This window comes from Solanum dulcamara, chromosome 3, assembly GCF_947179165.1.
Source record: "Solanum dulcamara chromosome 3, daSolDulc1.2, whole genome shotgun sequence".
NCBI lineage: Eukaryota > Viridiplantae > Streptophyta > Magnoliopsida > Solanales > Solanaceae > Solanum > Solanum dulcamara.
The window spans coordinates 78,238,426-78,265,497 of NC_077239.1; the positions used below are offsets into that span (position 1 = coordinate 78,238,426).

General features: G+C 34.6%; 4 protein-coding genes across 9 annotated transcripts; all 4 read left to right on the forward strand.

Annotated features, from left to right (window-relative positions):
• Positions 1-4,986: 4,986 nt before the first annotated feature.
• Positions 4,987-7,817, forward strand: LOC129883113 (1-aminocyclopropane-1-carboxylate oxidase homolog 1-like). 3 transcript variants are annotated; one of them, XM_055957698.1, is made up of 4 exons: positions 4,987-5,048; positions 5,574-6,104; positions 6,830-7,151; positions 7,242-7,817. In XM_055957698.1, exons 2-4 carry the CDS (start codon positions 5,602-5,604, stop codon positions 7,485-7,487), a joined length of 1,071 nt encoding a protein of 356 aa, XP_055813673.1. In that variant the 5' UTR covers positions 4,987-5,048; positions 5,574-5,601; the 3' UTR covers positions 7,488-7,817. The 3 variants fall into 3 exon arrangements, with proteins under 3 accessions (XP_055813673.1, XP_055813674.1, XP_055813672.1); XM_055957699.1 differs by lacking the exon at positions 4,987-5,048 and having other exon boundaries at positions 5,463-6,104; positions 7,242-7,332; positions 7,448-7,817; XM_055957697.1 differs by lacking the exon at positions 4,987-5,048 and having other exon boundaries at positions 5,465-6,104.
• Positions 7,818-7,915: 98 nt separating this feature from the next.
• LOC129883710 (uncharacterized) lies at positions 7,916-8,880 on the forward strand. Its single transcript, XM_055958320.1, has 2 exons — positions 7,916-8,285; positions 8,363-8,880. Exons 1-2 carry the CDS (start codon positions 7,916-7,918, stop codon positions 8,878-8,880), a joined length of 888 nt encoding a protein of 295 aa, XP_055814295.1.
• A 3,559-nt stretch (positions 8,881-12,439) lies between these two features.
• Positions 12,440-15,246, forward strand: LOC129883119 (1-aminocyclopropane-1-carboxylate oxidase homolog 1-like). 4 transcript variants are annotated; one of them, XM_055957703.1, is made up of 4 exons: positions 12,440-12,501; positions 13,084-13,614; positions 14,343-14,664; positions 14,755-15,246. In XM_055957703.1, the coding sequence occupies exons 2-4, from the start codon at positions 13,112-13,114 to the stop codon at positions 14,998-15,000; spliced, it is 1,071 nt and encodes a 356-aa protein (XP_055813678.1). In that variant the 5' UTR covers positions 12,440-12,501; positions 13,084-13,111; the 3' UTR covers positions 15,001-15,246. The 4 variants fall into 4 exon arrangements, with proteins under 4 accessions (XP_055813678.1, XP_055813677.1, XP_055813680.1 ...); XM_055957705.1 differs by lacking the exon at positions 12,440-12,501 and having other exon boundaries at positions 12,977-13,614; positions 14,755-14,845; positions 14,950-15,246; XM_055957704.1 differs by lacking the exon at positions 12,440-12,501 and having other exon boundaries at positions 12,977-13,614; positions 14,755-14,845; positions 14,961-15,246.
• A 3,848-nt stretch (positions 15,247-19,094) lies between these two features.
• On the forward strand, positions 19,095-26,456 carry LOC129883120 (1-aminocyclopropane-1-carboxylate oxidase homolog 1-like). The gene is made up of 3 exons (XM_055957706.1): positions 19,095-19,699; positions 25,651-25,972; positions 26,060-26,456. Exons 1-3 carry the CDS (start codon positions 19,191-19,193, stop codon positions 26,303-26,305), a joined length of 1,077 nt encoding a protein of 358 aa, XP_055813681.1. The 5' UTR covers positions 19,095-19,190; the 3' UTR covers positions 26,306-26,456.
• Positions 26,457-27,072: the final 616 nt, after the last annotated feature.

Here is a 27,072-nt window from a genome sequence, read left to right on the forward strand (position 1 = left end):
CAATATAAATATTTGCGTATATACATATAAAATGCCATATGTATATAATACATACAAAAATAGATATGTTAACATAAACAAGTAAAAATATATAATAAACTTAAATAATAGCCCCCTTTTATATACATATGCACATAAGATCTATTAAAATAGATATAATACGTATATATTAATATGAATGAGTAAATAACAAAATAGACTTAGTAAGTAATATATTTTTTATATAAAGAAAATACTCATGTATATATATATATATATATATGATGCATCGTATGCATACTAGAATAGATATGACATACCTATTAACTAAAATTCACAATAAACTTAATTAATAAAAAAAATACTTTATATGCATATGCATATAAGTCGTATTAAAGTAGGTATGCAATATGCACAAATTAATATGAATAAGTAAATTGATAAAATATACTTAATTAAGTAATATTTATACAAAGAAAATACACACACGAATAATATATACTAAATAATGCGGAAAAAAAATATTTGAATGTACAAAGCTTGTTATTTTCAAAAAAAATGATGTTAATAATATTAATAAATAAAAATATTATAAGCTATGAAATCTAAAATATATGATTTTTTATTACTATTATTATTATTATTTTTCTTTTTTTATTTTGGTAAAAACTAAAAATAATTAACTTTATACATATATATACATATATATATATATATATATATAATTCAAGAAAATAATTTTAAAAAAATGTTTATCTATTAAGATAGTAATTCAAAAAATAATTATAGGTCGGCCAAAATTGGGTGTCAACAATGTGCATTTAAAACTTCCTTGAAGGTATGATTGAGATTGAGCATTGAGATTGAGACTTGATTGTGATAGAGTTGATGAGTTGACAAGGTTGTAATGAGACTTGTTGATATGAGTTGATTGAGTTGATTTGATGGAGTTTTATGAGCATTGAGTCTTGGGAGGAGTATCGAGCACCGAATTGGGCAAGAGTATAGTCCATACTCGAACCCAATACCTGTGTTGCCAAACGTAGGGGGAATTGAACCGTTAAAGTCGGATGCTTCCCCGAGAGCTTTTGTCCTGACATTATAGGACCTGGTTGGATTGGATCCATGAGTGTTCGTCGTTCATGCCCTGGCAAGGTATGAACGGGCGTGGCAACGACGTCGTTTCGTTGTACCTTCACTAGCTCATAAGTGTTGGTTGTCGGTTAAGAGAAACTCTCAAATAGGTGTTGATAGTACTCTGAGTCAGATTGAGTTGAATTGTATATGATTGGTCCAGTCTAAATCATATCCTCGTTTAGACTTAGGACATTTGATTGAGTTGTCATCCCTTTTGAGTTGAGCTCCCGAGTTGATTTATTCTTCCTTGATGTTCGTTGTATTTGGCCATTTTACATACTCGTACATTCCATGTACTGACGCCATTTGGCCTGCATCGTTTCATGATGCAGAGACAGGTACGAGAGATCATCAACCGGCGCTCCGTTGAAGATCCACATACACTTCCAGCCAGTCGGTGAGTCCTCCTAGTTCCCGGAGGATATTGGGCCTTCTTGTACAGTTTTTGACTGTCTTTTCCTTATTTAGATTGTCGGTAGCCATGGGCTTGTCATTGGCACCTTTTTGACATGAGTAGAGGCTTCATAGACTGGAGTGTGGGAGGTCGAGCGGTCATCTTGAGGAGTCCTATTTTTATTGTCTTCTTTTGATTGTAAATGTTTGGCCTTCGGCCCTTATATTATGAAAAGTATTTCTTTAAATTGAGTTCCTGCTAAGAGAATGTGCTTGAATGAAGGAGTGACTGGACCAGGTGGTTCGCTCAAAGGTCAGAAATGGCCTTTGGGTGCCGGTTACGTCTAGGGTACCCTCCCGGGGCGTGACATGCAATCACAGAGCATACTCAGACAAAACCTTGGCTGTGATACCAATTGTTAGCGGAAATGTGAAAATTTAAAGAACAAGAAAGAACAACAATATTTAACGTGGTTCGAATCAGAATGATCCTATGTCCACCAGAGAACAACTGCATTTATATTAACAAGGAGATCCCAAATACAATTAGGAGAATTGCTCTATCAATTCTCTACTCTTCTAATGTATTTTGTAAATGCCTTAGAATATGAGAAGACAAGAGAGAAATATTTTTGAGGTGAATTTCAAATAAATCAAGAGCTGCCTATTTATAGGAATAAATTCTTGCTCTTGATGTCATCCATGACATCACATTTTGTCAAGATGTCAAAGTTTACCAAACTTTCACCTACCAAGTTGCTACATTAAGACTATCTAGAATCTTGTCAATTTTAACACTTTCCTAATTTCATCGACAATCTTCTTACGCCCATCTTCAACTTCAAGCCACTTAGATCCACCACCGGAACCTGTAGAGTTGACTTGGACATAGTCAACTCCTCAGCATGTTCATGAGGTGGCCTAATAAAAATTCTTGGAATCTCAACTATTCCAGAATCAACTAGTCCCTTAACACCAGCCTTTGTATCATCAATAACCTTTTTCTCAATCGATGGATCATAATCCATTTCAATCCGAATTGATGTCTTCTAGCTAGTTCAATGAACAAGATGATTTCACTCCAGAATGGAACGATAGTGGTCAGAAGACAAGCTCGTTCTGGTCTTGAGTAAGTACATAGAAATTCTGAAGTAATATGTAACGTGTTATATAATACATTTATCATTACAATCAAGATGTGAGAACAGAAAAATCAATAACCAATTCCTCATAATTATTACTTGTTTGGTCAAATAAGTATGTATAGTTCAATTTGCATATATAAAAATTTATCGTGGGCCCTTTGGGATATTAATCAACTATGCCGGCCATTTCAAGTTTTCTACAAATTATAGGCGAAGACTAATGGAGTTTGGTTTACTAAGTTAACTTGTCCGCGCGAAGCGGTTATAAAAATATATCAATGAGTTTATTAATAGATCATTTTATGAATTAGTCCATATAAAAAAACATGAAAAATACTCCAAGTAGTACACACATGTCTACTTGTTCTATTTTATACAAATTTAAATGTCCACTTGTGCACACCCAAAATTGGAGGATATAAATATCATATGAAACCAAGTTAAAATGCATATTTATATATTATGCCTTATTATTTTCCTATTTTTTCCTCCACATTCTCCTCAATATTTGTATATAAAAGCTCACAATATGTCTATTTATTAATAAATAAAACTACAACACTGCCCATTTGCTTTCCCCAAATTTTGGAAAGGGCCATCAATTTTTGGATCATATTTGATACTACCTCCGTCCTATATTAGATGGGCACTTTCGACTTTACACGGTGATTAAGAAATCATTAATACATTAAAAGACTTTATCATTTCGTCTTATTTATATCAATGCAATATACATAGAGTATAGAAATATCTAGTATTGAAAATTGTTTACATTCAAAAGACCATATTAATTGTAGGGTAAAATAGAAAAAATTTAATTAATTTTATCTTGATTTAGTAAGTAATCAAGTAATATGGAATAAATATTTTTAGTAAGATGCTCATCTAATATGAGACGAAGGTAGTAATTCAGTTTAGACTAATAATAAAAGAAAGTGTTTCTTTTCAATATTGATTCACATTAAACAACATTATTTATGAGCACTAGTTGACTTTAAGTAACTTATTAATTGCTCCAGAAACTCTACCTTCTTGAAATTAAGAACAAATATGTCCAGAAGTGCAGAGTCTCATGCTGCATTGACAATTAATGGATTTTGATCGCTTGAAGGAGATAAAGGCTTTTGATGATACAAAAACTGGGTTCTTTTGGATATTAATCAATTATGCCAGCCATTTCTAGCTTTCTATAATTATTGCTGAAGATTAATGAAGTTTGATTTTATTAGATATAATGACCTCAATATCTATATATTTGGGTGTACATAAGTAATAGACACTTAAAACTTATGTAAAATTAACATAAATAGATATATTCGTCTTATGTGTCAATTTTGTATTCTATGTGGTGTCTTATGTGTCATACATGTCAATTTTATGTCTTATGTGTATTATACAATATAGAATACGTGTGTCTATTTATTCAATTTTATACAAGTTTAAATGTCTACTTGTGCATACTCAAAATTAGAGGCATAGATGTCAGTTGAAACCAAATTAAAGAACATATTTATATATTAACTTAAATCGTCCGCGCTAAGCGGATATAAAAATATATCAATGAGCTTATTAAATTGATCATTTTATAAGTTAGTCCATATAAAAAAACGTGACAAATACTTTAACAAATTTCCATCGAGAAAAATCATGTCTAAATACTAAACTAATGAAATCTCCTTTTAAGTAAAACTTCTTAGTATTATAAAATAATACTCCCTCCGTCTCTATTTACTTGTTAAATATCTCCTAATTTGATATTCATTTTTACTTGTCCATTTTGACAAATTAAAAAAGGATATTTTTTTTCTTTTTATTATATCCTTAATTTATTAACATTGAGTTAATGTCTTTGAAAAATAGAGTACATATGTTTAAAACTCTATCAATTAATAGATGTAAAATGGTAAACTCATTATATCAATCACTGTTTTGTTAATAAGTGTGTCAAATTAAAATTTAACAAGTAAAAAGGGACAGAGAAAGTAATGCTTGTTGAAATTACTTCTAAAATTATAGTAAATCACGAAATAAACAATTTTGCTCCAAAATCTCTCACTCACCAACATTTTCTTTTATGTTCATAATCATGTTAGATAATATTGATTTATCTAATAAAGTTAGGCACAAAATAAGTGATGTGATCTATCTTCAGAAATTCATATGTATCTTTTTTCCTATTTCTTTTTCCTCTGTATTCTGCTCAATATTTTTCTATTATATAGAAGAGCGAAAAAGGGTAAAAGAGTAATTTCAATTTTTATTTAAGGGCAAATATGTCATATGATAACCTTTCTTCTTTCTTCATACTATCCATATTCAACATCTCTTTTTTTCTCTCTCTCATATTCATATATTTTTCAGTTTTGGTTCTGTCTTCTCTGGCGATATCCACTTGTAAGTTCTTCTTAGCTGATTATTGTCTTGATCTCGATCTCTTTTCATTTCACTTCTGCTCTTGCAAATCCACCATTACTAGAATTAAGCTAGTATTAATTTTTTAAGTGCTTGAATGATCAATTTAAAGATAATTTTGTGCTTAAAATAAGCTTAAAAAATTAATTGAATATGTTTGACTTAGTTTATCTAAAACAGTTTATATAAGTCGAAAACAGTCTATAAACAAAAAAAAAATAAGTTGGGCTATCCAACTCTTTTTTTAAGCTTATAAGCTACTTAAAATAAATCAAGCTAAACGGACACTAAAATAGGTTATATTACAATACAAAATTATCTTATGCCAATTCATCAATTTTTGGGTCATATTCGATACTCGTAGTTCAGAGTACTAATAAAATAGTGTTTCTTTTGAATATTGATTCACATTAGACCATATTATTTATGAGCACTAGTTGACTTTAACTAACTCATTAATTTCTCAACAAACTTTCCCTTCTTGAAATTAAGAACAAATATGTCCAGAATTGCAGGGGCTCAAGTTGAATTAACAATGGATTATGATCGTTTGAAGGAATTAAAGGCTTTTGATGAAACAAAATCTGGTGTTAAAGGACTAGTTGATGCTGGAATTGTGGAAATTCCAAGAATTTTCATTAGACCATCTGATGAACTTGTTGAAGAGTTGACTCAGGGTAATTCAACTCTACATTGTCCTGTGATAGATCTCAGTGGCATAGAAGTTCAAGATCATCGTAAGAAGGTTGTCGATGAAATAAGGGAAGCATCGGAGAAGTGGGGATTTTTCCAACTGATAAATCATGGAGTTCCTTCAAGTGTTTTGGAAGGAATGATTGATGGGATTCGTAAATTTCATGAACAAGATGCTGAGTTAAAGAAAGAGTACTATTCACGTGATTCAAAATCGAGAAGAGTAAGATATGAGAGCAACTTTGATCTTTATCAATCAAAAACTGCAAACTGGAGGGATACATTGAACATTGCCATGCTGCATTCTGGTCATATTGAACCGGAAGAAATACCAGCAGTTTGCAGGTAAGAATATTTTGATCTTCTGTTCTTGAATTTCATTTAGATCAGTTGCTTGGACAGACTTTTCGATAATTGTATGATTATGCTATATAAAATCTTAAGTTGCTAGAGAGGGTATACCTTTATTCACTTAATTGTATCTTCAACATGTCTCCTCACATGCAGGTCGGATCTTTGTTTCATGTGAATTTTCTTGTCTAATAGGTTTTGGTGAGATTTGAACTCAGGGCCTCTACCTGCTCTAGTACTAAATTGAATTTTGTGAACAACTCTTCTAAAAGCTTAAGTTGTTAGAAATGGTACTGTTTTATTCGCTTAATTATTATCTTCAAACATGACATCTTAAGTGTAGGCCAAACTTTTTCATCAGTCAATCACGTAGATTTTTTTCCCTGATGGATGCTCACGAGATTTGAACTCATGATGTCTACCTGCTCTCGTTCCGTATTGAATTGTGTGAATTTCATTTAAAAGCTTGCGAGAAAAGGGGAAAAAAAAGCAGGACAACGGAAGAATTTTTCTTAGATATGTTCCTTCAGCTTTGTCCTCATTTAGTATCTAAGATGGCTGATATGCATACTAAAATCTTTGGATATAGAGAATTCTACTCAATAAAGGTGTCAAGTCTTTTTGCAATATCAAAATTCATCTGTCCTTCAGAATGGTAGTACAATTTTTTGACATGTTAGGCTATATTACATCTCGTAAAGCTTTTTCCTAATATCCAGGAACGTAATCGTTGAGTATATAAATCATGTGACAAAGCTAGGAGAAACTATATTCAGCATACTGTCAGAAGCGCTCGGGCTAAAACCAGATCACTTGAAAGATATGGAATGTGCTAAAGGAAAATCAGTAGTATGCCATTACTATCCAGCATGCCCACAGCCAGAGCTAACTCTTGGCGCTGCGAATCATACAGATCCTGCTTTCCTTACTGTTCTAGTTCAAGATCAAATTGGTGGCCTTCAAGTCCTTCACAATAACCAATGGATCGATGTTGAACCGGTTGCACAAGGATTGGTTGTTAATATTGGTGAAGCACTTCAGGTTTGTAACGGGGAAAAACAACTTTTTCAGTCTCATTTATCTCCAATTTAGACAAATAGTCCAACTTATTTCAGCTTTGTTTCGTAACAGATCCTATCAAATGACAAATTTGTGAGTGCTAATCATAGAGTTTTAGCGAACGGGGTAGGACCAAGAATGTCAGTGGCATGCTTCTTCAATGGTAGTTTTGCAGATCCAAAGATCTATGGTCCAATCAAGGAGCTAATATCAGAAGAAAATCCCGTTTTATATAAAGAATTTACAGTAACTGATTACATTGCTAAGTTTATGTCCAGGCCTCTTGGTACATCTGCCCTTGACCTTTACAGACTGTGAAGAGAGACCAAGAGCTACGTTACCAGGCAGCGACAAACGTCATCAGTATAGCCCTTCATAAAACCTATGATTGCTATTACGTTATAGTCTGTTCTTATCTGTACTATAATGTTTTACACATGTGTTGGAATAAAGAGAAGAGAAGACAAAGAGAAGCAAACTAGTATGGGTTTATTGATAATATAACTAGTATGGGTTTTTATTGTTGTTTATATTCTATGGGTTTTATTGTTATTTTAACTAGTATGGGCTTTTATTGTTGTTTATCTTTTATATTTGTATATATAGACATGAAGGTTGTAGAGGGGAGATCATCAAAGAAAAAATTCAAAAAAATTTGTCTTCATTTTCATATTTTCATCATGGTATCTGAGCAGCAGCAGCAGTAGGATCCAAATCTTTTCTTTATTTTTGTTCTTTCAATCCAAATGGAAAACACATCACAATCATCTGAGGGAAACTCTTCTTCATCTGCAGTAATGGATTCTAGCAGTCCATATTATCTTCATCCCTCAGATTCTCCAGGAATGAATCTTGTGAATTTCGTTTTCGATGGAACTGGTTTTGCTGCGTGGAGAAGGTCCATCATTATTTCTCTATCAGCTAAGAACAAGATGAGTTTTATTGATGGTTCTACCGAAATACCATCTGCTGATACACCTGAGTTCAAGTTTTGGACTAGGTGCAATAACATGGTGATTTCTTGGTTGCTTAACTCTCTTTCAAAAAAAATTGCAGGGAGTGTGATATACTCTAAATCTGCTAAAGATCTCTGGACTGACCTTCATGACACGTTTGGTCAGTCCAATGGAGCTCAACTCTATCACCTTCAAAAAGGCCTCACAGATCTGATGAAGGAACAACTGATGTAGCAGGATATTTCACAAGAATCAAGAGGATTTGGGATGAGCTGGATGCTCTCTCCAACGGAGAAATATGTTCTTGCAACTGCACCTGTGGAGGAAAGAAGAAAGTAGTCAAATCCAAGCAGGACGAAAGATTGATCCAATTTCTAATGGGACTTAATGATGTTTATGCAGCAGTAAGAAGCAACATATTCATGATGTCACCTCTCCCAAATGTGAATCATGCGTACTCTCTCCTCATTCAAGATGAGAAACAGAGAGAGGCATATGTTAATCCTAACTTTCCAGGTGACACATCTTCATTTCTTGCAACACATCAGAATTTCTCAGGTCAGAGGTACAAAAATACTGATTTTAGAGCAAGAAAGAACAACAACAATAACTACAACAACAATCTGTATTGCACAAATTGTAAGAAATTTGGGCACTCAATTGCAAAATGCTACAGAATAATAGGTTATCCACCTGATTTTAAGTTCACCAAGGGGTCAAAATCACAACCAAACAACAAAGGGAGTTATGGCTAATGCAATGACAACAGGTGGATACTCAGGTTACGCAACAAATGGGAAACAAGCAAATGGATCTGTTGCTCAGGAGAACTATGGTGGTTTGGAAGAAGAGTTTCAGAATGCACAGATTGGAGATGTGCCATTTGTAGGAAGTGAGGTTTCAGCTAACATGGTGCACTGTTTTTCTGGTAACACTTTCAGTGATCCAAGACTATATCAAACCCATGCTAGCTCTAGCTACTGGATATTAGATTCAGGAGCTTCTGCTCATATGTCTTTTGACCCTGCTTTCTTTACTACTCTTACACTTTTGTCTTCTCCTATTTATGTCAAGCTCCCAAATTCTTTCAGGGTAAGGGTGACACATGGAGGAACTGTCACTCTCCCTCATAATTTGCTACTAAAGAATGTTTTGCTTGTCCCTTCTTTTAAAATCAACTTGATATCAATTCATCAATTCTGTAAACAATTCTATTGCACACTAAATTTTTCTTCCATTTGTTGTGTTATGCAGGGCCATTCAATGAGGACCCCTCTGGTTATTGGTGAAGCAAAGGATGGGATCTATATCATGAACACTACTTCAGGTCTACAAAGTCTTGTTAAGTCTAGTTCTAAATTTGATGTTTTACTCTCCAGTTGTAGCTCTTTTCCTAGCTTTTTTTCTATTCCAGTAAACAATAGGGATGATGTAAAATTGTGGCACATTAGATTGGGCCACATGCCTTTTGATTTAATGAAAAACATCAGTTCCTCTTCTTCCTTTTCTTATTTTGATCACAAATGTGATATATGCCCTGTTGCTAGACAAACTAAACTGCCATTCCCTTCTAGTTGCATCAAAACTAAAGCAATTTTTGAGTTAATCCATGTGGACACTTGGGGACCCTATAAATCATCTACCTATAATGGATACAAGTATTTTCTTACTATTGTAGATGATTTTAGTAGAGCAACTTGGACTTACCTCTTGACTACTAAAAGCAATGCTTTCCCTACACTAAACAACTACCTAGCTTACACTGAAAGACAATTTGGGGCTAAGATAAAAATGATAAGGTCAGATAATGCTCTTCAGTTAGGCAGTGGAGTGATTCTTTCAGAATATTTTCTCTCAAGAGGAATCATCCACCAAACTTCTTGCACTGCCTCTCCACAACAGAATGGAGTTGTGGAAAGGAAACACAGACACCTTTTAGAGACTTCTAGAGCTTTGTTACACCAATCTAAAGTGCCTATTTGCTACTGGGGTGATTGTTTATTGACCGCAACTTTTCTAATAAATAGGTTTCCCTCATCTGTGCTCAAAGGAAAAACACCTTTTGAATTAATTTTTGGAACTTATCCTTCATACAAGTTTTTGAGAAGTTTTGGATGTTTGTGTTTTGTTTCAATCCCTTCACATAACAGACCCAAATTTGCTCCTAGGGCAGTCCCTTGTATATTTCTTGGATATCCTATAGGGAAGAAAGGGTATAAAGTCATTGAAATGAATTCTAAGAAAATCATCGTTTCAAGGAATGTAGTTTTTCATGAAACTACATTTCCTTTTCACACTCAAACTCCTTCTCCTCCTATTTTCACTACAACCACAGCTGATTCAGGACCATCTATTTCTTCTTCTCATACACTATCTCCATTGGTTTCTACCCTTGATGAATCTGATTCCTTAGGGTCCATTCCTAGTGATTCTAGATCACTTCCTTCATCTAGCTCATCTATTGATGTTCCTCCACCTTCCCCAAGTCTATCTTCCTCATCTAATAGTCTTCCAATTCATGATGTGGATCCCGTCTCTGTTTCACCTGAAAGAAGATCAGAGAGGGTTCCTAAAAGGCCTGTGTATCTAGATGAGTATGTTTGCAACTCGGTTTATCTCACTGATCTTTCCACTTCATGTTTTATTGATCCCATTGATCCTCCTATTTTCTCTTTTGATGCTTTATCTATCTCTAATCAGCAGGTCTTGAATGCAATTTCAAGTATACCTCCAAATAAGAAAGCTTTACCCTGTAAATGGGATTACAAAGTAAAGCACAAAGCAAATGGTTCTATAGAGAGATTAAAGGCAAGATTGGTGGTAAGAGGAGACATCCAAAGAGAAGTCATCGACTTCAATAAAACGTATTCTCCTGTTGTCAAAATGACAATAATAAGATGCTTACTTGCAGTAGCAGTCAAGAAAGGTTGGAATATATCTCAACTAGATGTCAATAATGCCTTCTTGCATGGTGAATTGCAAGAAGAGGTGTATATGAAATTTCCTCCAGGTATGGAATCTTCTAATCCTAACTTAGTTTGCAAACTAAACAAATCTTTGTATGGATTGAGACAAGCCTCAAGACAATGGTATGCAAAATTAGGGGCTGCTCTTAATTTCAAAGGGTATGTTTCATCTCTGAATGATTACTCTTTATTCTACAAGCATTCAGGTCACTCAGTTTCTTTAGTTGCAGTCTATGTTGACGATATAATTATTACTGAGAATGATTCTACAGAGTTGTCTAACCTCAAGCAATTTTTGGACACTGAATTAAGATAAAAGACCTAGGAAGCTTACATTATTTCCTTGGATTGGAGGTGGTACGAGAAGACCATGGTCTGATAGTGAATCAGAGGAAATTCACTCTTGAACTTCTGTCTGAGTACAACTGTGATGACTTAGCTGAAGTACCTTCTCCACTTGATCCTTCGCAAAAACTCTCTGCTGATGAAGGGACACCACTCACAGATCCTTTTTCCTATCGAAGATTGATTGGAAAACTCAACTATTTAACTCACACTCGTCCAGATTTAGCCTTTGCGGTTCAGCATTTATCACAGTATATGCAGTCCCCAAGGTTACCTCATTACGATGCTGCAATTCGTGTTCTTCAATATCTTCAAAAATCTCCAGGTCAAGGATTGTTCTTCAGTAGCAATCCTTCTTTTTCCATTCTTGCTTTCTGTGACGCCGATTGGGCCTCGTGTTTGGATACGAGAAGATCTGTCAGCTGGTATTTTATAAGCATGGGTGGCTCTCTGATTTCTTTGAAATCCAAGAAATAAATTTCAGTATCACTTTCATCTACGGAAGCAGAATATAGATCAATGCAACGAGTTGTTGCTGAAGTCACATGGTTGAATCGTCTTCTTCGAGATCTATCAGCTAAGCTACCAATCCCGGTCCATTCTGATAGTCAATCGGCACTCCACATTGCTAGAAACCCTGTGTTTCATGAACGCACAAAGCACGTCGAACTTGACTGCCACTTTGTGCGTCAACAGTTCACCGCAGGTCTCATTTCTCTAAATTTCGTTCCATCTGCATCTCAAGTTGCAGATATCTTCACAAAGCCTTTATCAGGACCAACTCACAATACCATTCTTCGCAAGTTGGGGGTTAATTCTCTCCTGCCAAACTTGAGGGGGGATGTTGGTATTCTGCTCAATATTTTTCTATTATATAGAAGAGCGACAAAGGGTAAAAAAGTAATTTCAATTTTTATTTAAGGGCAAATATGTCATATGATAACCTTTCTTCTTTCTTGATATCTGTACTTTCTACTATCCATATTCAACATCTCTTTTTTTCTCTCTCTCTCATATTCATATATTTTTCAGTTTTGGTTCTGTCTTCTCTGGCGATATCCACTTGTAAGTTCTTCTTAGCTGATTATTGTCTTGCTCTCGATCTCTTTTCATTTCACTTCTGCTCTTGCAAATCCACCATTACTAGAATTGAGCTAGTATTAGATTTATAAGTTGATTATAAGATGTTTTTAAATTTTTTAAGTGCTTGAATGATCAATTTAAAGGTAATTTTGTGCTTAAAATAAGCTTAAAAAATTAATTGAATATGTTTGACTTAGTTTATCTAAAACAATTTATATAAGTCGAAAACAGTCTATAAACAAGAAAAAAAAAGTTGGGCTACCCCAATTATTTTTTTTAAGCTTATAAGCTGCTTAAAATAAATCAAGCTCAACGGCACTAAAATAGGTTATATTACAATACAAAATTATCTTATGCCAATCCATAAAATTTTGGGCGGATTATGGGGCCATCAATTTTGGGTCATATTCGATACTCGTAGTTCAGAGTACTAATAAAATAGTGTTTCTTTTGAATATTGATTCACATTAGACCATATTATTTATGAGCACTAGTTGACTTTAACTAACTCATTAATTTCTCAACAAACTTTCCCTTCTTGAAATTAAGAACAAATATGTCCAGAATTGCAGGGGCTCAAGTTGAATTAACAATGGATTATGATCGTTTGAAGGAATTAAAGGCTTTTGATGAAACAAAATCTGGTGTTAAAGGACTAGTTGATGCTGGAATTGTGGAAATTCCAAGAATTTTCATTAGACCATCTGATGAACTTGTTGAAGAGTTGACTCAGGGTAATTCAACTCTACATTGTCCTGTGATAGATCTCAGTGGCATAGAAGTTCAAGATCATCGTAAGAAGGTTGTCGATGAAATAAGGGAAGCATCGGAGAAGTGGGGATTTTTCCAACTGATAAATCATGGAGTTCCTTCAAGTGTTTTGGAAGGAATGATTGATGGGATTCGTAAATTTCATGAACAAGATGCTGAGTTAAAGAAAGAGTACTATTCACGTGATTCAAAATCGAGAAGAGTAAGATATGAGAGCAACTTTGATCTTTATCAATCAAAAACTGCAAACTGGAGGGATACATTGAACATTTCTATGCTGCATTCTGGTCATATTGAACCGGAAGAAATACCAGCAGTTTGCAGGTAAGAATATTTTGATCTTCTGCTCTTGAATTTCATTTAGATCAGTTGCTTGGACAGACTTTTCGATAATTGTATGATTATGCTATATAAAATCTTAAGTTGCTAGAGAGGGTATACCTTTATTCACTTAATTGTATCTTCAACATGTCTCCTCACATGCAGGTCGGATCTTTGTTTCATGTCAATTTTCTTGTCTAATAGGTTTTGGTGAGATTTGAACTCAGGGCCTCTACCTACTCTAGTACTAAATTGAATTTTGTGAACAACTCTTCTAAAATCTTAAGTTGTTAGAAATGGTACTGTTTTATTCGCTTAATTATTATCTTCAAACATGACATCTTAAGTGTAGGCCAAACTTTTTTCATCAGTCAATCACCTAGATTTTTTTCCCTAATGGATGCTCACGAGATTTGAACTCATGATGTCTACCTGCTCTCGTTCCGTATTGAATTGTGTGAATTTCATTTAAAAGCTTGCGAGAAAAGGAAAAAAAAAATAGCAGGACAACGGAAGAATTTTTCTTAGATATGTTCCTTCAGCTTTGTCCTCATTTAGTATCTAAGATGGCTGATATGCATACTAAAATCTTTGGATATAGAGAATTCTACTCAATAAAGGTGTCAAGTCTTTTTGCAATATCAAAATTCTTCTGTCCTTCAGTATGGTAGTACAATTTTTTGACATGTTAGGCTATATTACATCTCGTAAAGCTTTTTCCTAATATCCAGGAACGTAATCGTTGAGTATATAAATCATGTGACAAAGCTAGGAGAAACTATATTCAGCATACTGTCAGAAGCGCTCGGGCTAAAACCAGATCACTTGAAAGATATGGAATGTGCTAAAGGAAAATCAGTAGTATGCCATTACTATCCAGCATGCCCACAGCCAGAGCTAACTCTTGGCGCTGCGAATCATACAGATCCTGCTTTCCTTACTGTTCTAGTTCAAGATCAAATTGGTGGCCTTCAAGTCCTTCACAATAACCAATGGATCGATGTTGAACCGGTTGCACAAGGATTGGTTGTTAATATTGGTGAAGCACTTCAGGTTTGTAACGGGGAAAAACAACTTTTTCAGTCTCATTTATCTCCAATTTAGACAAATAGTCCAACTTATTTCAGCTTTGTTTCGTAACAGATCCTATCAAATGACAAATTTGTGAGTGCTAATCATAGAGTTTTAGCGAACGGGGTAGGACCAAGAATGTCAGTGGCATGCTTCTTCAAAGGTAGTTTTGCAGATCCAAAGATCTATGGTCCAATCAAGGAGCTAATATCAGAAGAAAATCCCGTTTTATATAAAGAATTTACAGTAACTGACTACATTTCTAAGTTTATGTCCAGGCCTCTTGGTACATCTGCCCTTGACCTCTACAGACTGTGAAGAGAGACCAAGAGCTACGTTACCAGGCAGCGACAAACGTCATCAGTATAGTCCTTCATAAAACCTATGATTGTTATTACATTATAGTCTGTTCTTATCTGTACAATAATGTTTTACACATGAGTACTGGATTAGCCAAGAGCATCTTTGTTATTCCTGTTTTTATCTTCAAATGGATAGGATCTATATCAAGAACAGACCCTTATGTATCGTTCAAAATAAATCTAATGTAGTATCATCAGGTCATGTTTCCGTTCCTATTAACCTAAAACTTTTCTAATTTTCTAAAGAATATCGTAAGACTTATTTCTACTGAGCGATTTCTTATTTAATAATTTTGTTCCTTTTTTAGAGAAAAAATCAATTTTAGAAAAAAAGAGTAGCCTCTTAATTTTTAAAAAAAATTAAGAAAACTTAATTTAAAAGACCTTAACAGATTTAAGTCTTAAAAATTCAGAGAAAAAGGTACGAGATTCTTATTTCCACTTTAAGAAGGTGTTGAGCATTCAAAGTGGATGCTAACCCACGATTATCCGGCGTTTTGAAAACTCTGATTTAACTAATTTTGGGAAAATACTTGTAAATAGTAAACGTAAATAAATTTATTTGAGTAATAAATCAACTTGAAATAATTTATCAAAAGATATACTCTATTAAAATGACTAAGTAAAGGAATTTTAAATATATTTAAAGGGAGGTAGTATATCTAATGTAAAATAAGAAAAATTACTTGAGTTATTCAGGACAAATCAATTTAGAAGAAGACACTTTAAACTAATTGATTTGAAAGAACATCAACTTGAAACTTTTAAGATAATTTGAAAGAAAATTATATTTGTTAAAATGTTTAAGTAAAGAAAACACTTAAATGAAATCAATTTAAAGAGTGAATTAACAAAAAAATGGATTCTCTTTTAGGGGAGTTCAATTAAGTTAAACCAAACTAAATTAACATCTTAAGTAAGTATAAATAAACGTAAATAAATAAATAAATTATTACAACCCGAATTAAATATAAATGAATAAAGTATGAAAATTTGACCCAATACTTAGTTTCTGTACACCTGGACTAAATTGTTGGGCCACCTGCATTTTGGGCCTTAGGCCCAATTTCCATGTTTATCACAGTTGTGTATACATTGTATATCAATGCATACATTGACTGTATACCAGTGTAATATGAAATGTCCTAGTAATTGGTAGTAGGGGTGTTCATGGTTCGGTTTGGGTCGGTTATTGATTAAAACTATAACCAAACCAATTTAATCGGTTATTAAATGTCTAAAACCATAACCAAACCAAGTAAAATAATAACCACGGGTTTGGTTATTGTCGGTTTGGTTCGGTTTGATTCGGTTATTCGGTTTATGACTAGCCGAGATAATTCAAATATTCTCTCTCTACATTCTTCAAATTCTTATGAAGCTCTTTTTTCCTCACGACCCACAGAGGTTCAAAAAAGAAAAGGAAACAACTTAAACATTCGGAAAAAAAAAGAAAACAACTTAAAATCAATTTAAAATTTGAAAAACTCCTTACAAACCTTCTCAAAATTTGACAATCTTATACTTGGGGTTGAGGAGTTGAGGTTGCTCTTGAGCCTTCACTGTTAGTCTATGACTGTGAGTCTGTGACTTTGTGAGAAACCAACGTGAGAGGAACAAAAATGTAAAAGGAAAACAGATACTAGGGTTTTAAAGTTTTAACTTTTACTTTATGTTGCTGCCTGCTGATCAAGTGCTTAGTGCTTATTAGAAATTTAGGATTTAGAATTTAGGATTTAGAATTGGGCTTGAGAGTTGGGCTAATGGGCTTGGATTGTTGGACTTGGACCGTTGTTTAGTGTTTATTAGAATTTATAATTGGGCTTGAGAGTTGAGTTCGAATTGTTGGGCCTTAAAAATAAGTATATTAATATTAAATTAATAATTAAAAGGTATAAAATATCTTTAATTATTTATGAAAAACTAATATTATACATATAAATAATTATAAATTTTAAGTATATAATTATCGGTTTGGTTCGGTTATTTATTCGGTTATTTTTTTCTATAACCATAACCAAACTAAATATTATCGGTTATTCAAATTTAAAACCAAACCAAACCAAACCAAACTGAATGTCGGTTTTTTTATTCGGTTTGGTTAAATTTTCGGTTTGGTTTTGATTTTAACCAAAACTGTGAACAGCCCTAATTGGTAGATATGATTAAGGAATTGGAAGATTACAGTCCCAAGATGAAGGTAACAAGAGTATTGTGGGATTTTTCACCGATAGGCTGGCTAAAATACAATACAAATGGGGCTTCGAAGGGAAATTCAAGTATAAGCTCTTATGTCTTTTGTCTGAGGAATGAAAAAGGAGATTTACTGTATGCAGAGGGAGCTACTATTGAAAACACCACTAACACTGTAGCACAGGCGAAGGCGATTCTAGAAGCATGTAAACATAGCAGGTAGGAACATCACAATAATATAATCATTCAAATAGACTCTATGCTATTGTACAAGATTCTAGAAGGAAAATGGTCATATCCCTGGATAATCATAGAGATGGTGACAGAAATCAAAACATCCTTACAGGACAAACAACAAACATTCCAGCACATTCTCAAAGAAGGAAATCAACTAGCAGACTACTTGGCAAATATTGCAATCGATAAAGGAGGGTGCAACTACCAAGATTTCAGCAGTTTGAAAGTAGTAGGACGAAAGATGATTAACAATGATAAACTAAAATGTCCCTATTTGAGAGTAACTCCAGCAAAGGGATAGAGGGGACAGGGAGATTCAAAGTGTTAGATGTTTTATTTTTGGTTGTTTGTTTATTTCTTTCCTAGTCGATTGAGTCATGTGGGGAATGAGCTTTGCCCGAGGTGATGTAAGGTGGTGTTTATACTTATTACTTCATCAATAAAATATCAAAATTTACCAAAAAAACAAAAAATGATGCCTCTTGGAGGAATATGCAGCTTATCCCTTTATATAGAACCAAGACATATTCAATAAAATAGTAGAGATTTGGTTTGGATATTTTAGGTTAATGTTGAACAATTATTTATTCTGCGCTCTCTCTGTTTCCAAATGGCTATTAAAGACAATGTGCCTATAAATTATAAAATATAGAGAAATTGTTTTAAATCATATGTGGATCATTAATGATTTCTTTGCAACATGTCCACTAGGGGTGCTCGGTTTGGATCGGTTTTTATTTAAAAAATAACCAAATTAATTGAGTCGGTTATTCAAATTGTCAAACCAAACCAAACCAAACTATATCGGTTTTTGTCGGTTTTTATCGGTTTTTTTTGGTTTTTGTCGATTTTTAAAACACCTTGTAGTCACTATTTAAATTTAAACTTAGTTGAAATAGTATTGTCAAGAATAGTCCATCAAAATATTTTGACCCAATCTAGTATAATTCAAAAGCATGGCCCAAGATCAAGAGTATAAAAACCCAATATAAATTATAATTTTTTCATAAAAAAATTAAAATACACACACATATATATATAAATTTAATTTTTAAAATATGTATATATAAAGTCGGTTTGGTTCGGTTTTTTTCGGTTTTTTATGACTTGAAATCAAAACCAAACCAAATATAGTCGGTTTTTAAATTTAAAAACCAAACTAAATCAAACTAAATAAATGTCGGGTTTTTTTTCCGATTTGATTTGATTACCGATTTGATTTGATTTTTTGGTTTTTCGTGTTCAGCCCTAATGTCCACCTAACTTCATTAGTTTATAACAAAAAAATTAAATGAAAGTAGTATCTTACAGAATTCAAGGACAAAGTGATACCCCAGATCTGCCGTCTTAACTTCAAACTAATTTAGAGCCCGTTTGAATTGGTTTATAAGCTGTTTTCAGTTTTTTTTTAGTATTTGGTTGGTCAACTTAAAGTCATTTTGTGCTTAAAATAAGTCCAATAAATAGTTGAGTTTATTTGAATAAACTTATTTTAAGCAATTTATAAATTAAAAATAGTTTATAAATAAAAAAATAAAAAAAGTTAAACTGCATCTACTTTAAAAAAAAAAAAACTTATAAGCATTTGTTTTCAACTTATAAGTTAGAATCGGAGAAAATTCAAATAGGATATTAAAAGAGATATTCAAAAGTTGGCCTTGTTGAAGATAAGAAAGAAATATATCCGGCACTGAAGAGTCTCAGGCTGAATTAGAAATGGATTATGATAGATCGGATGAGATAAAGGCTATTGATGATACAAAGGCTGGTATTAAGGGACTTGTTGATTCTGGAATAGTCCAGATTCCAAGAATTTTTATTAGGCCACCTCATGAACTTGCTGAGGAGCTGAATCTGTGCAAGTCAACTCTACAGGTTCCGGTGGTGGATCTAAGTGGCATAGAAGTTGAAGATCGTCGTAAGAAGATTGTTGATGAAATAAGGGAAGCATGTGAGAAATGGGGCCTTTTCCAACTGATAAATCATGGGGTTCCTTCAAGTGTTTTGGAAGGAATGATCGATGGGACTCGTAAATTTCATGAACAAGATGTTGAAGTAAAGAAAGAGTACTATTCGTCTGATGCAAAAACCAGACCTGTTACATATAATAGCAATCTTCATCTGTACAAAACAAAAGGAAGGACTGCAAACTGGAGAGATTCATTATACATCTCTGGGCTAGTTTCTGATCACAATGTACCGGAAGAAATACCTCCAATTTGCAGGTAACTCTCTATTTTATATCTGTCCTGTTTGATGCGTACAGGGTGTTGAATTTTTTGCATTAAACTAAGGATTTATTGAGTAGAGGTCACTGCCTAAGTACAGTGGTCTATCTTCATTTCTAGTTGATATTTGGATACGTGTTGCCAGTGGCGGATCTAGAGTATAACTTAAGGGGTCCCGGGAACCTAGTACCTTTTGCCCAAACCTTGTATATAAATATTTATTAAGAAATCCACTAAATAGCTACTGATATTTGACTGTGAATCCAATTATTAGTGCTGATAAAATGTGAGCTTTGAGAGCTCAAAAACTCCATTACAAGCTAGAGAGAAAACATGGAGGAAGAAAGAAGAGAAGAACATTATTGAGATCAATGCTTCATTTATTTCGAATGAAGCTACATCAGGCTTTATAGCCAAGGATTACAAAATATCTCCAACAAACTAACTAACTACTCTTGCCAGCTGGATGCCAGATCACACTGATCAGTGAGTGCACTTGCACTGTGCACTGTCCTAACTAACTAACTGCCGGAATAGTAACAACCAGCTAACTACCTAACTACTCACACTAAGCACATTATAACAGACCGCACAATGCATACAATGCATTCATACTTCATACATTTGAATACACCCCCTCAAGCTGAAGGTTGCAGGATATTAAGCACACCAAGCTTGCCTAAAAGATACAAGTGTTGTGCTTGGCTTAACCCTTTGGTTAACAGATCTGCTAGTTGCTGTTGAGTATGAACATACACAGTATCAACCACCCCTGCTTTAATCCTATCTCTGATAAAATGACAGTCTATCTCAATGTGTTTTGTTATCTCATGAAACATTGGATTAACAGCTAGTTGGATTGCTGATTTACTATCAGTTAGGATGGTGATAGGTACCTGGATAGATTCTCCCAGATCAGTAAACCAACCTAATAGCCAAGTGACTTCAGAGACAGCTGAAGCCATAGAGCTTCAGCTGAGCTCCTAGAGACAGTCTGCTGCTTTTTTTAACTTCCAAGAGACTAGTGATTCACCAAACTTAACAACATAGCCTCTAATAGATCTCCTGGTGTTGGGACAAGATGCCCAATCAAAATCACACCAACAAGTGAGCATGGTAGTAGGTTTAGAGTGCAACCAATCCCTTGACCAACTGTTCCTTTTAGGTATCTCACCACTCTTGTAGCTGCTTCCTAATGTGACTTCTTAGGAGACTGCATAAATTGGCTAAGCGTTTGCACTGCATAGCTGATGTCTGGTCTAGTTATGGTGGCATAAAGAAGCTTGCCAGTCAGCCTTTGATAGGAAGTAATATCATGGAGTATGTCATCTCCAGTGAAAGCAGTTACTTGATCATGGTCTACTGAGGTCAATCTCAGGTTAGTTTCAAGAGGAGTAGGTGCAGGTTTGGCACCTGTGAGGCCTACATCAGAGATCAATTATAAAATGTATTTTCTTTGATTTAAAATAACACCCTCTGAATCTCTTAGTACTTCAATGCCTAGAAAATACTTGAGTTCCCCTAGGTCCTTCAACTTAAACTGTTTATGTAAGCTATCCTTAGCAGCAGTGATCATTTGAGCATAGCTGCCTGTAATAAGCAAGTCATCTACATAGACCAACACAATTACCATGTCTGTTCCCTTTTTGAGTGTGAATAAGGAGTAGTCATGAGTACTCTGAGTAAAACCAGAACCCAGTAGGGCATTAGTAAGTTTTAAATTCCACTGACTAGATGCATGTTTAAGGCCATATAAATATTTAAGCAGCCTGCACACTTTGTTGGTACCTGGTGTTTTGAAACCTTCAAGCATCTTCATGTATACTTCCTCATCTAGATCATCTTGGAGGAAGGCATTGTAAACATCCATCTGAAACAATGACCAGCCTTTAGACACAGCCAAGGCAATAACATACCTTAGTGTCACCATCATAGCTACAGGAGAAAAGGTGTCATGATAATCCAACCCTTCTTGCTGACTATACCCCTTAGCTACTAGCCTGGCCTTGAACCTTTCTACTTCACCATTTGCCTTATACTTCACTTTATATACCCACTTGGAGCCAACCATGTTCATCCCTCTGGGTAAGTAAACTACCATCCAGGTTTTGTTCTTTTCAAGAGCTTGTATCTCTTGTTGCATGGCTTGAATCCACCTATCATCTTTAACAGCTTGTCTAAAAGTTTTAGGCTCCACAATCAGAAAACTTGCTTAAGTATCCCTTATAACGGGAGTAACCTTGTCATAGCTAAGAGAATTGGCCAAAGGGTGTCTGGTACTGCTGTGCTTCTTAGTATTAATAGCATAATCCTTCATCCAGGTAGGTTCCTTGAGACTTCTGGAAGTTCTTCTGATAGGAGGATCTACAGAAGGAGATATTTCATCAACAATGTTTGGTTTTTGAGTGATCTCAGTGGCTATATCATGAGTCTCATCAGCAACATTACTAGTGTCAAACTCTGCAGCATCTTCACCATAGTGTCAAGCACATCATCAACAACTTCATCCAAGGAAGAACTTTAAAACACTTCTAAAGGAGAACCATAAGAGTCTGTTGAAGCATCATTGTGGGGTAATGCATGAGCAAAAGGGAAAACAGTCTCATGAAAAACCACATCTCTATTTACAAAAAACTTCTTTGAGTTGATGTCCAATAATATGTTTCCCTTCTGTGGCTCTGAATAGCTTATTAGAATGGCAGGAATGGCCCTCTCTGAGAACTTATCACCCTTTGGTACCACAGAAGCATAACATAAGCATCCTATGACCCTTAAATGAGACAGGTTAGGTTGTTTGGAATAGAACAATTCATAAGGACTTTTGTTGGCAAGTGCTGTGGAAGGTAGCCTATTCATCAAATGTACTACAGCCTTGATACAATATCTCCAGTATCTAATAGGCCATTGTGATTGAAATCTAATAGCTCTAGCTATATTAAGAATGTGTCTATGCTTCCTCTCCACCACACCATTTTGTTATCGTGTGTGAGGGCAACTACTCTGAGGCAGTATTCCTAGTGTTTGAAATAGTTCAGTACATTGAGAATTGAAGAACTCTATCCCATTATCATATCTAACAACTTTAATATGAGAATCAAATTGAGTTTTGACCATTTGAAGGAAAATTTTGACAGCCACAAGAGTCTCAGACATCAGCTGTAACAACTGAATCCACACAAATCTACTATAGTCATCTACTATTGTCAAGAAATAATCCTTCTTGTCTAAAGTGGGGGTCTTATAAGGTCCCCAAAGGTCCATATGGACTACATCAAATCTCATGGATGCTCTAGAGCTACTGATAGGAAAAGTAAGTCTTGTTTGCTTAGCCAATGGGCAAACAGGACAGTTAGCTAATACTTCGCCACGTTTATTGCTGTGAACTAGATTTAAAGACCTCAAGGTCTGTTGTGAGGGATGTCCAAGTCTCCTATGCCATAGATTGGTGTCTTGTACTGTTTCTCCTGCAACTACCATTTTCTGAGTGCATTGCACAGCTTTCTTTTGTTTATTGTAAGAGCTCCTTTGAATATGTATAAACCTCCTTCTTCCTTACCAATCCCCTTCACCTTTCCACTGAAGAGGTCCTGAAAAACAAAGAAATCAGGGTAAAATGATACAAAACAGGGCAACTCCCTTGTGACCTTGGATACTGACAACTAACTGAACTTGTAGTCTGGCACATATAGCACATTCTTCACCACTTCATTGTCAAATAAAGATGCTTCACCAACATGACTAATCTCTACTTTATCTCCTATAGGTAGATGTACTTGATTCTTCTGTGACTTAGTCAGATTATGACTCCTTGTCAATAAGTGTTTGTTTGATGTGATATGATGAGATGCACCAGAGTCTACTATCCAATCCTGAGAAAAAATATTTGACATAAAACAAGTAGCAATACCTGTCATGTTAAGTCTAGGCTCCTGCACATCTCTATTCAGCATATCCAGTATCTGCTTGTACTCCTTGTCAGTGAATGCTTGTCCTTTGGCTAAGATTGCAGTATTCTCCATTTGACTGGTTGATGCCATCTGAGAATGATCATGTTGGCTACTGGAAATATTGCTTACTGAGTGTTCCTGCCCTCCATGACTACCAGTGTTTGAGGAATTGACTGAGTTTCTTAGATTATTTGTTGAGAACTGTCCTCCTCCATAGCTACCAGAATTGTTCCTCACTCCACCATTTCCATAACCTGATTTCTTCCTTTGCTTCCAATCAGTTGGATAACCAATCAACTTGTAGCAATTCTCTTTGGTGTGACCAGTGAAGTGACAATATTCACACTTCCTTCCTTTGTAATACTCCTTTCCTTGGTTCTTGATCACATTCATTACTACTAGATCTGATTTTTCAACTACATTAGAAATGCAAGCTGTGTTGAATCTCATCTTCTATGATCATAGCATAGGCTTGATTGATGGATGGTGTAGAAATCTATCTGCGAGCCTGATCATATGATTCATTTAGACTACTCAGAAACTGAATCAATCTTAGTTGTTGTAGGTTATCCACATACTCTTTCGATTGAGAACATGTGCAATCTCTTTGGTGTGACCAGTGAAGTGACAATATTCACACTTCCTTCCTTTGTAATACTCCTTTCCTTGGTTCTTGATCACATTCATTACTACTAGATCTGATTTTTCAACTACATTAGTAATGCAAGCTGTGTTGAATCTCATCTTCTATGATCATAGCATAGGCTTGATTGATGGATGGTGCAGAAATCTATCTGCGAGCCTGATCATATGATTCATTTAGACTACTCAGAAACTGAATCAATCTTAGTTGTTGTAGGTTATCCACATACTCTTTCGATTGAGAACATGTGCAACAAGGACTTGGTATCACTGCATCATACTCACCCCACAATGCCTTCAGCTTGGTAAAGTAATGAGATAAAGAATCTGTACCTTGTGCAAGTGTAGTGATCTCCCTATGCAATTGATATATTCTCATACGATTTACTTTGTCAAATCTCTCTTTCAGATCTGCCCAAACTGAGAAAGCAGTTGTGGCATATACAATACCACTGAGAAGCTCTTCACTGACTGTGTTCATCAGCCATGAAAGAACAATGGCATTACATGTCTCCCATTGCTCGTGAAGTTCATCTCTGTATAGTCCTTTAGTGCAGGCACCTGTCACAAAGCCATATTTCCTCTTTCCCAACAATGCAATCCTCATTGACCTGCTCCAGATTCCATAGTTTTCAATTCCAATCAGCTTAATTGGAATCAGCACCGCACCAGAAGTATCTGAAGAGCCAATGTACAGAGGATCATTCTGATCAATCTTCATAATTGCCATTTCTGCAGAATCTAGTGATGAAGCAAACTAGAAAACAACTATCTAGTAGAGATCTAAACTCTATCAATCTCACTCTAATCAGCCAGCATCGACTGCTCTGATACCATGATAAAATGTGAGCTTTGAGAGCTCAAAAACTCCATTACAAGCTAGAGAGAGAACATGGAGGAAGAAAGAAGAGAAGAACTTTATTGAGATCAATGCTTCATTTATTTCGAATGAAGCTACATCGGGCTTTATAGCCAAGAATTACAAAATATCTCCAACAAACTAACTAACTACTCTTGCCAGCTGGATGCCAGCTCACACTGATCAGTGAGTGCACTTGCACTGTGCACTGTCCTAACTAACTAACTGCCGGAATAGTAACAACCAGCTAACTAACTAACTACTTGCACTAAGAACATTATAACAGACCTCACAATGCATACAATCATTCATACTTCATACATTTGAATAAGTGCATATCAACCGTCCTAACGTAGTAGCTAAAGAAGTGCTACTGCATTCTAAAATCATTAGGTACAGGGGATTCTAACTCCATCTATAAGCACACAATTGTTTTGACATGTTTGATCTTTATGTTTTTTTTGTAACTTAGTAATCTCTGATCTTTTCCTAATGTCCAGGAAAACATCCCTTTTGTACATAAATCATATCAGAAAGCTAGAAGACATTCTTCTTGGCTTACTATCTGAAGCTCTCGGGCTAAAGTTAAACCACTTGAAAGCTACCGAATGTGACAAAGTACAAACGTTCGCATGCCATTACTACCCGGCATGCCCACAGCCAGAGCTATGTCTTGGTATTGGTAAGCATACAGATCCTGTTTTCCTTACCATTCTGCTTCAAGATCAGAATGCTGGGCTCCAAGTCATGCGTGATAACCAATGGGCTGATGTTGAACCGATTGAGCATGGTTTGATTGTTAATATTGGTGACCTTCTTCAGGTTTGCAACAAAACACGACATTTTTGTCTCATTTTTTTTAGCAAATTGTTACTTACCTCAATCTGATTTATTTATTTTTTGTAACAGATGCTATCAAATGACAAGTTTGTGAGTGCAATTCATAGAGTTGTCGCAAAAAATGTAGCACCAAGGATTTCAGTGGGATGCTTCTTCAATGGTCATTTAGAACCTCCAAAGATGTATGGTCCAATCAAAGAGCTCATATCAGAAGAAAACCCCCCAATATATAAAGACTTTCTGGTAGCTGATTATCTCGCTAAGTATTTCTCCAAGCCTCCTGATAAGACTGGTCTTGATCTTTTCAGACTATGAAGAGAGACCGAGAACCACGTCGCCTAACAGCAGCAAAAACCATCAGAAAAGATTTATCATCATTCAGAAAGAACAATGTCAGAGTTTGTGATACGATAATGTCTTTCTTATTCTGCTGTTTATTTTCAAATGAAGAAATAAATCTCAAGAACATGCTCCCTTATGTATTCTTCATTTTGTTCCTCTAATAAGTAACGGATAATACACAAGTATACCCTCACGCCTCAACTATAACCGAAATCGATAGGACACACCTTAACTATGCATGAGTCATATTATCCCCTGAATTATTTTAAAGGGTAATGAACACACCCTAAAACCTATATAATCACTTACATGAAGGGAGATGCTTTACACTCGCCTCCACATCAGCGCCACATCAGCATATCGTCAGATCTTAAAAAAAATAGTCAAATCTAAAAAAAAATCATTAGATCTAAAAAAAATTAAAAATTGTTATTTTTTTAAAGAAAGGGAATTTAATTTAAATTGTGATCATCATATATTGCCTAAACTAAATTTCTAATATGCAAAAAAAATATCAAATTTCATGTTAAGTGTTTGAGTAAAAAAGAAAAAGAAAAAGAAAAATTCTTCCGATATTATACAAATTGATGAAATATCTGGATAAAGATCACCGGCAATTTAAGTATGTTGTGAAAAAAATATTTATATTTTTAAAAATGATAAAACTGGGCTCTCTTTCATAATGAAAAAAGGAAATTTTAATTAAAAAGATATCAACTTAAGTTTTAATGTTAACTACT

Excerpts from the sequence above, each read along its gene's own strand:
- LOC129883120 (XM_055957706.1), top strand. The coding sequence starts at position 19,191 with ATGGATTATGATAGATCGGATGAGATAAAGGCTATTGATGATACAAAG. Across the intron at positions 19,700-25,650 it reads GAAATACCTCCAATTTGCAG|GAAAACATCCCTTTTGTACA; the intron begins GTAACTCTCTAT and ends CCTAATGTCCAG. Across the intron at positions 25,973-26,059 it reads ATATTGGTGACCTTCTTCAG|ATGCTATCAAATGACAAGTT; the intron begins GTTTGCAACAAA and ends TTTTTGTAACAG.
- LOC129883119 (XM_055957702.1), top strand. The coding sequence starts at position 13,076 with ATGTCCAGAATTGCAGGGGCTCAAGTTGAATTAACAATGGATTATGAT. Across the intron at positions 13,615-14,342 it reads GAAATACCAGCAGTTTGCAG|GAACGTAATCGTTGAGTATA; the intron begins GTAAGAATATTT and ends CCTAATATCCAG. Across the intron at positions 14,665-14,754 it reads ATATTGGTGAAGCACTTCAG|ATCCTATCAAATGACAAATT; the intron begins GTTTGTAACGGG and ends GTTTCGTAACAG.
- LOC129883113 (XM_055957697.1), top strand. The coding sequence starts at position 5,566 with ATGTCCAGAATTGCAGGGGCTCAAGTTGAATTAACAATGGATTATGAT. Across the intron at positions 6,105-6,829 it reads GAAATACCAGCAGTTTGCAG|GAACGTAATCGTTGAGTATA; the intron begins GTAAGAATATTT and ends CCTAATATCCAG. Across the intron at positions 7,152-7,241 it reads ATATTGGTGAAGCACTTCAG|ATCCTATCAAATGACAAATT; the intron begins GTTTGTAACGGG and ends GTTTCGTAACAG.
- LOC129883710 (XM_055958320.1), top strand. The coding sequence starts at position 7,916 with ATGGAAAACACATCACAATCATCTGAGGGAAACTCTTCTTCATCTGCA. Across the intron at positions 8,286-8,362 it reads TGACCTTCATGACACGTTTG|GATATTTCACAAGAATCAAG; the intron begins GTCAGTCCAATG and ends CTGATGTAGCAG.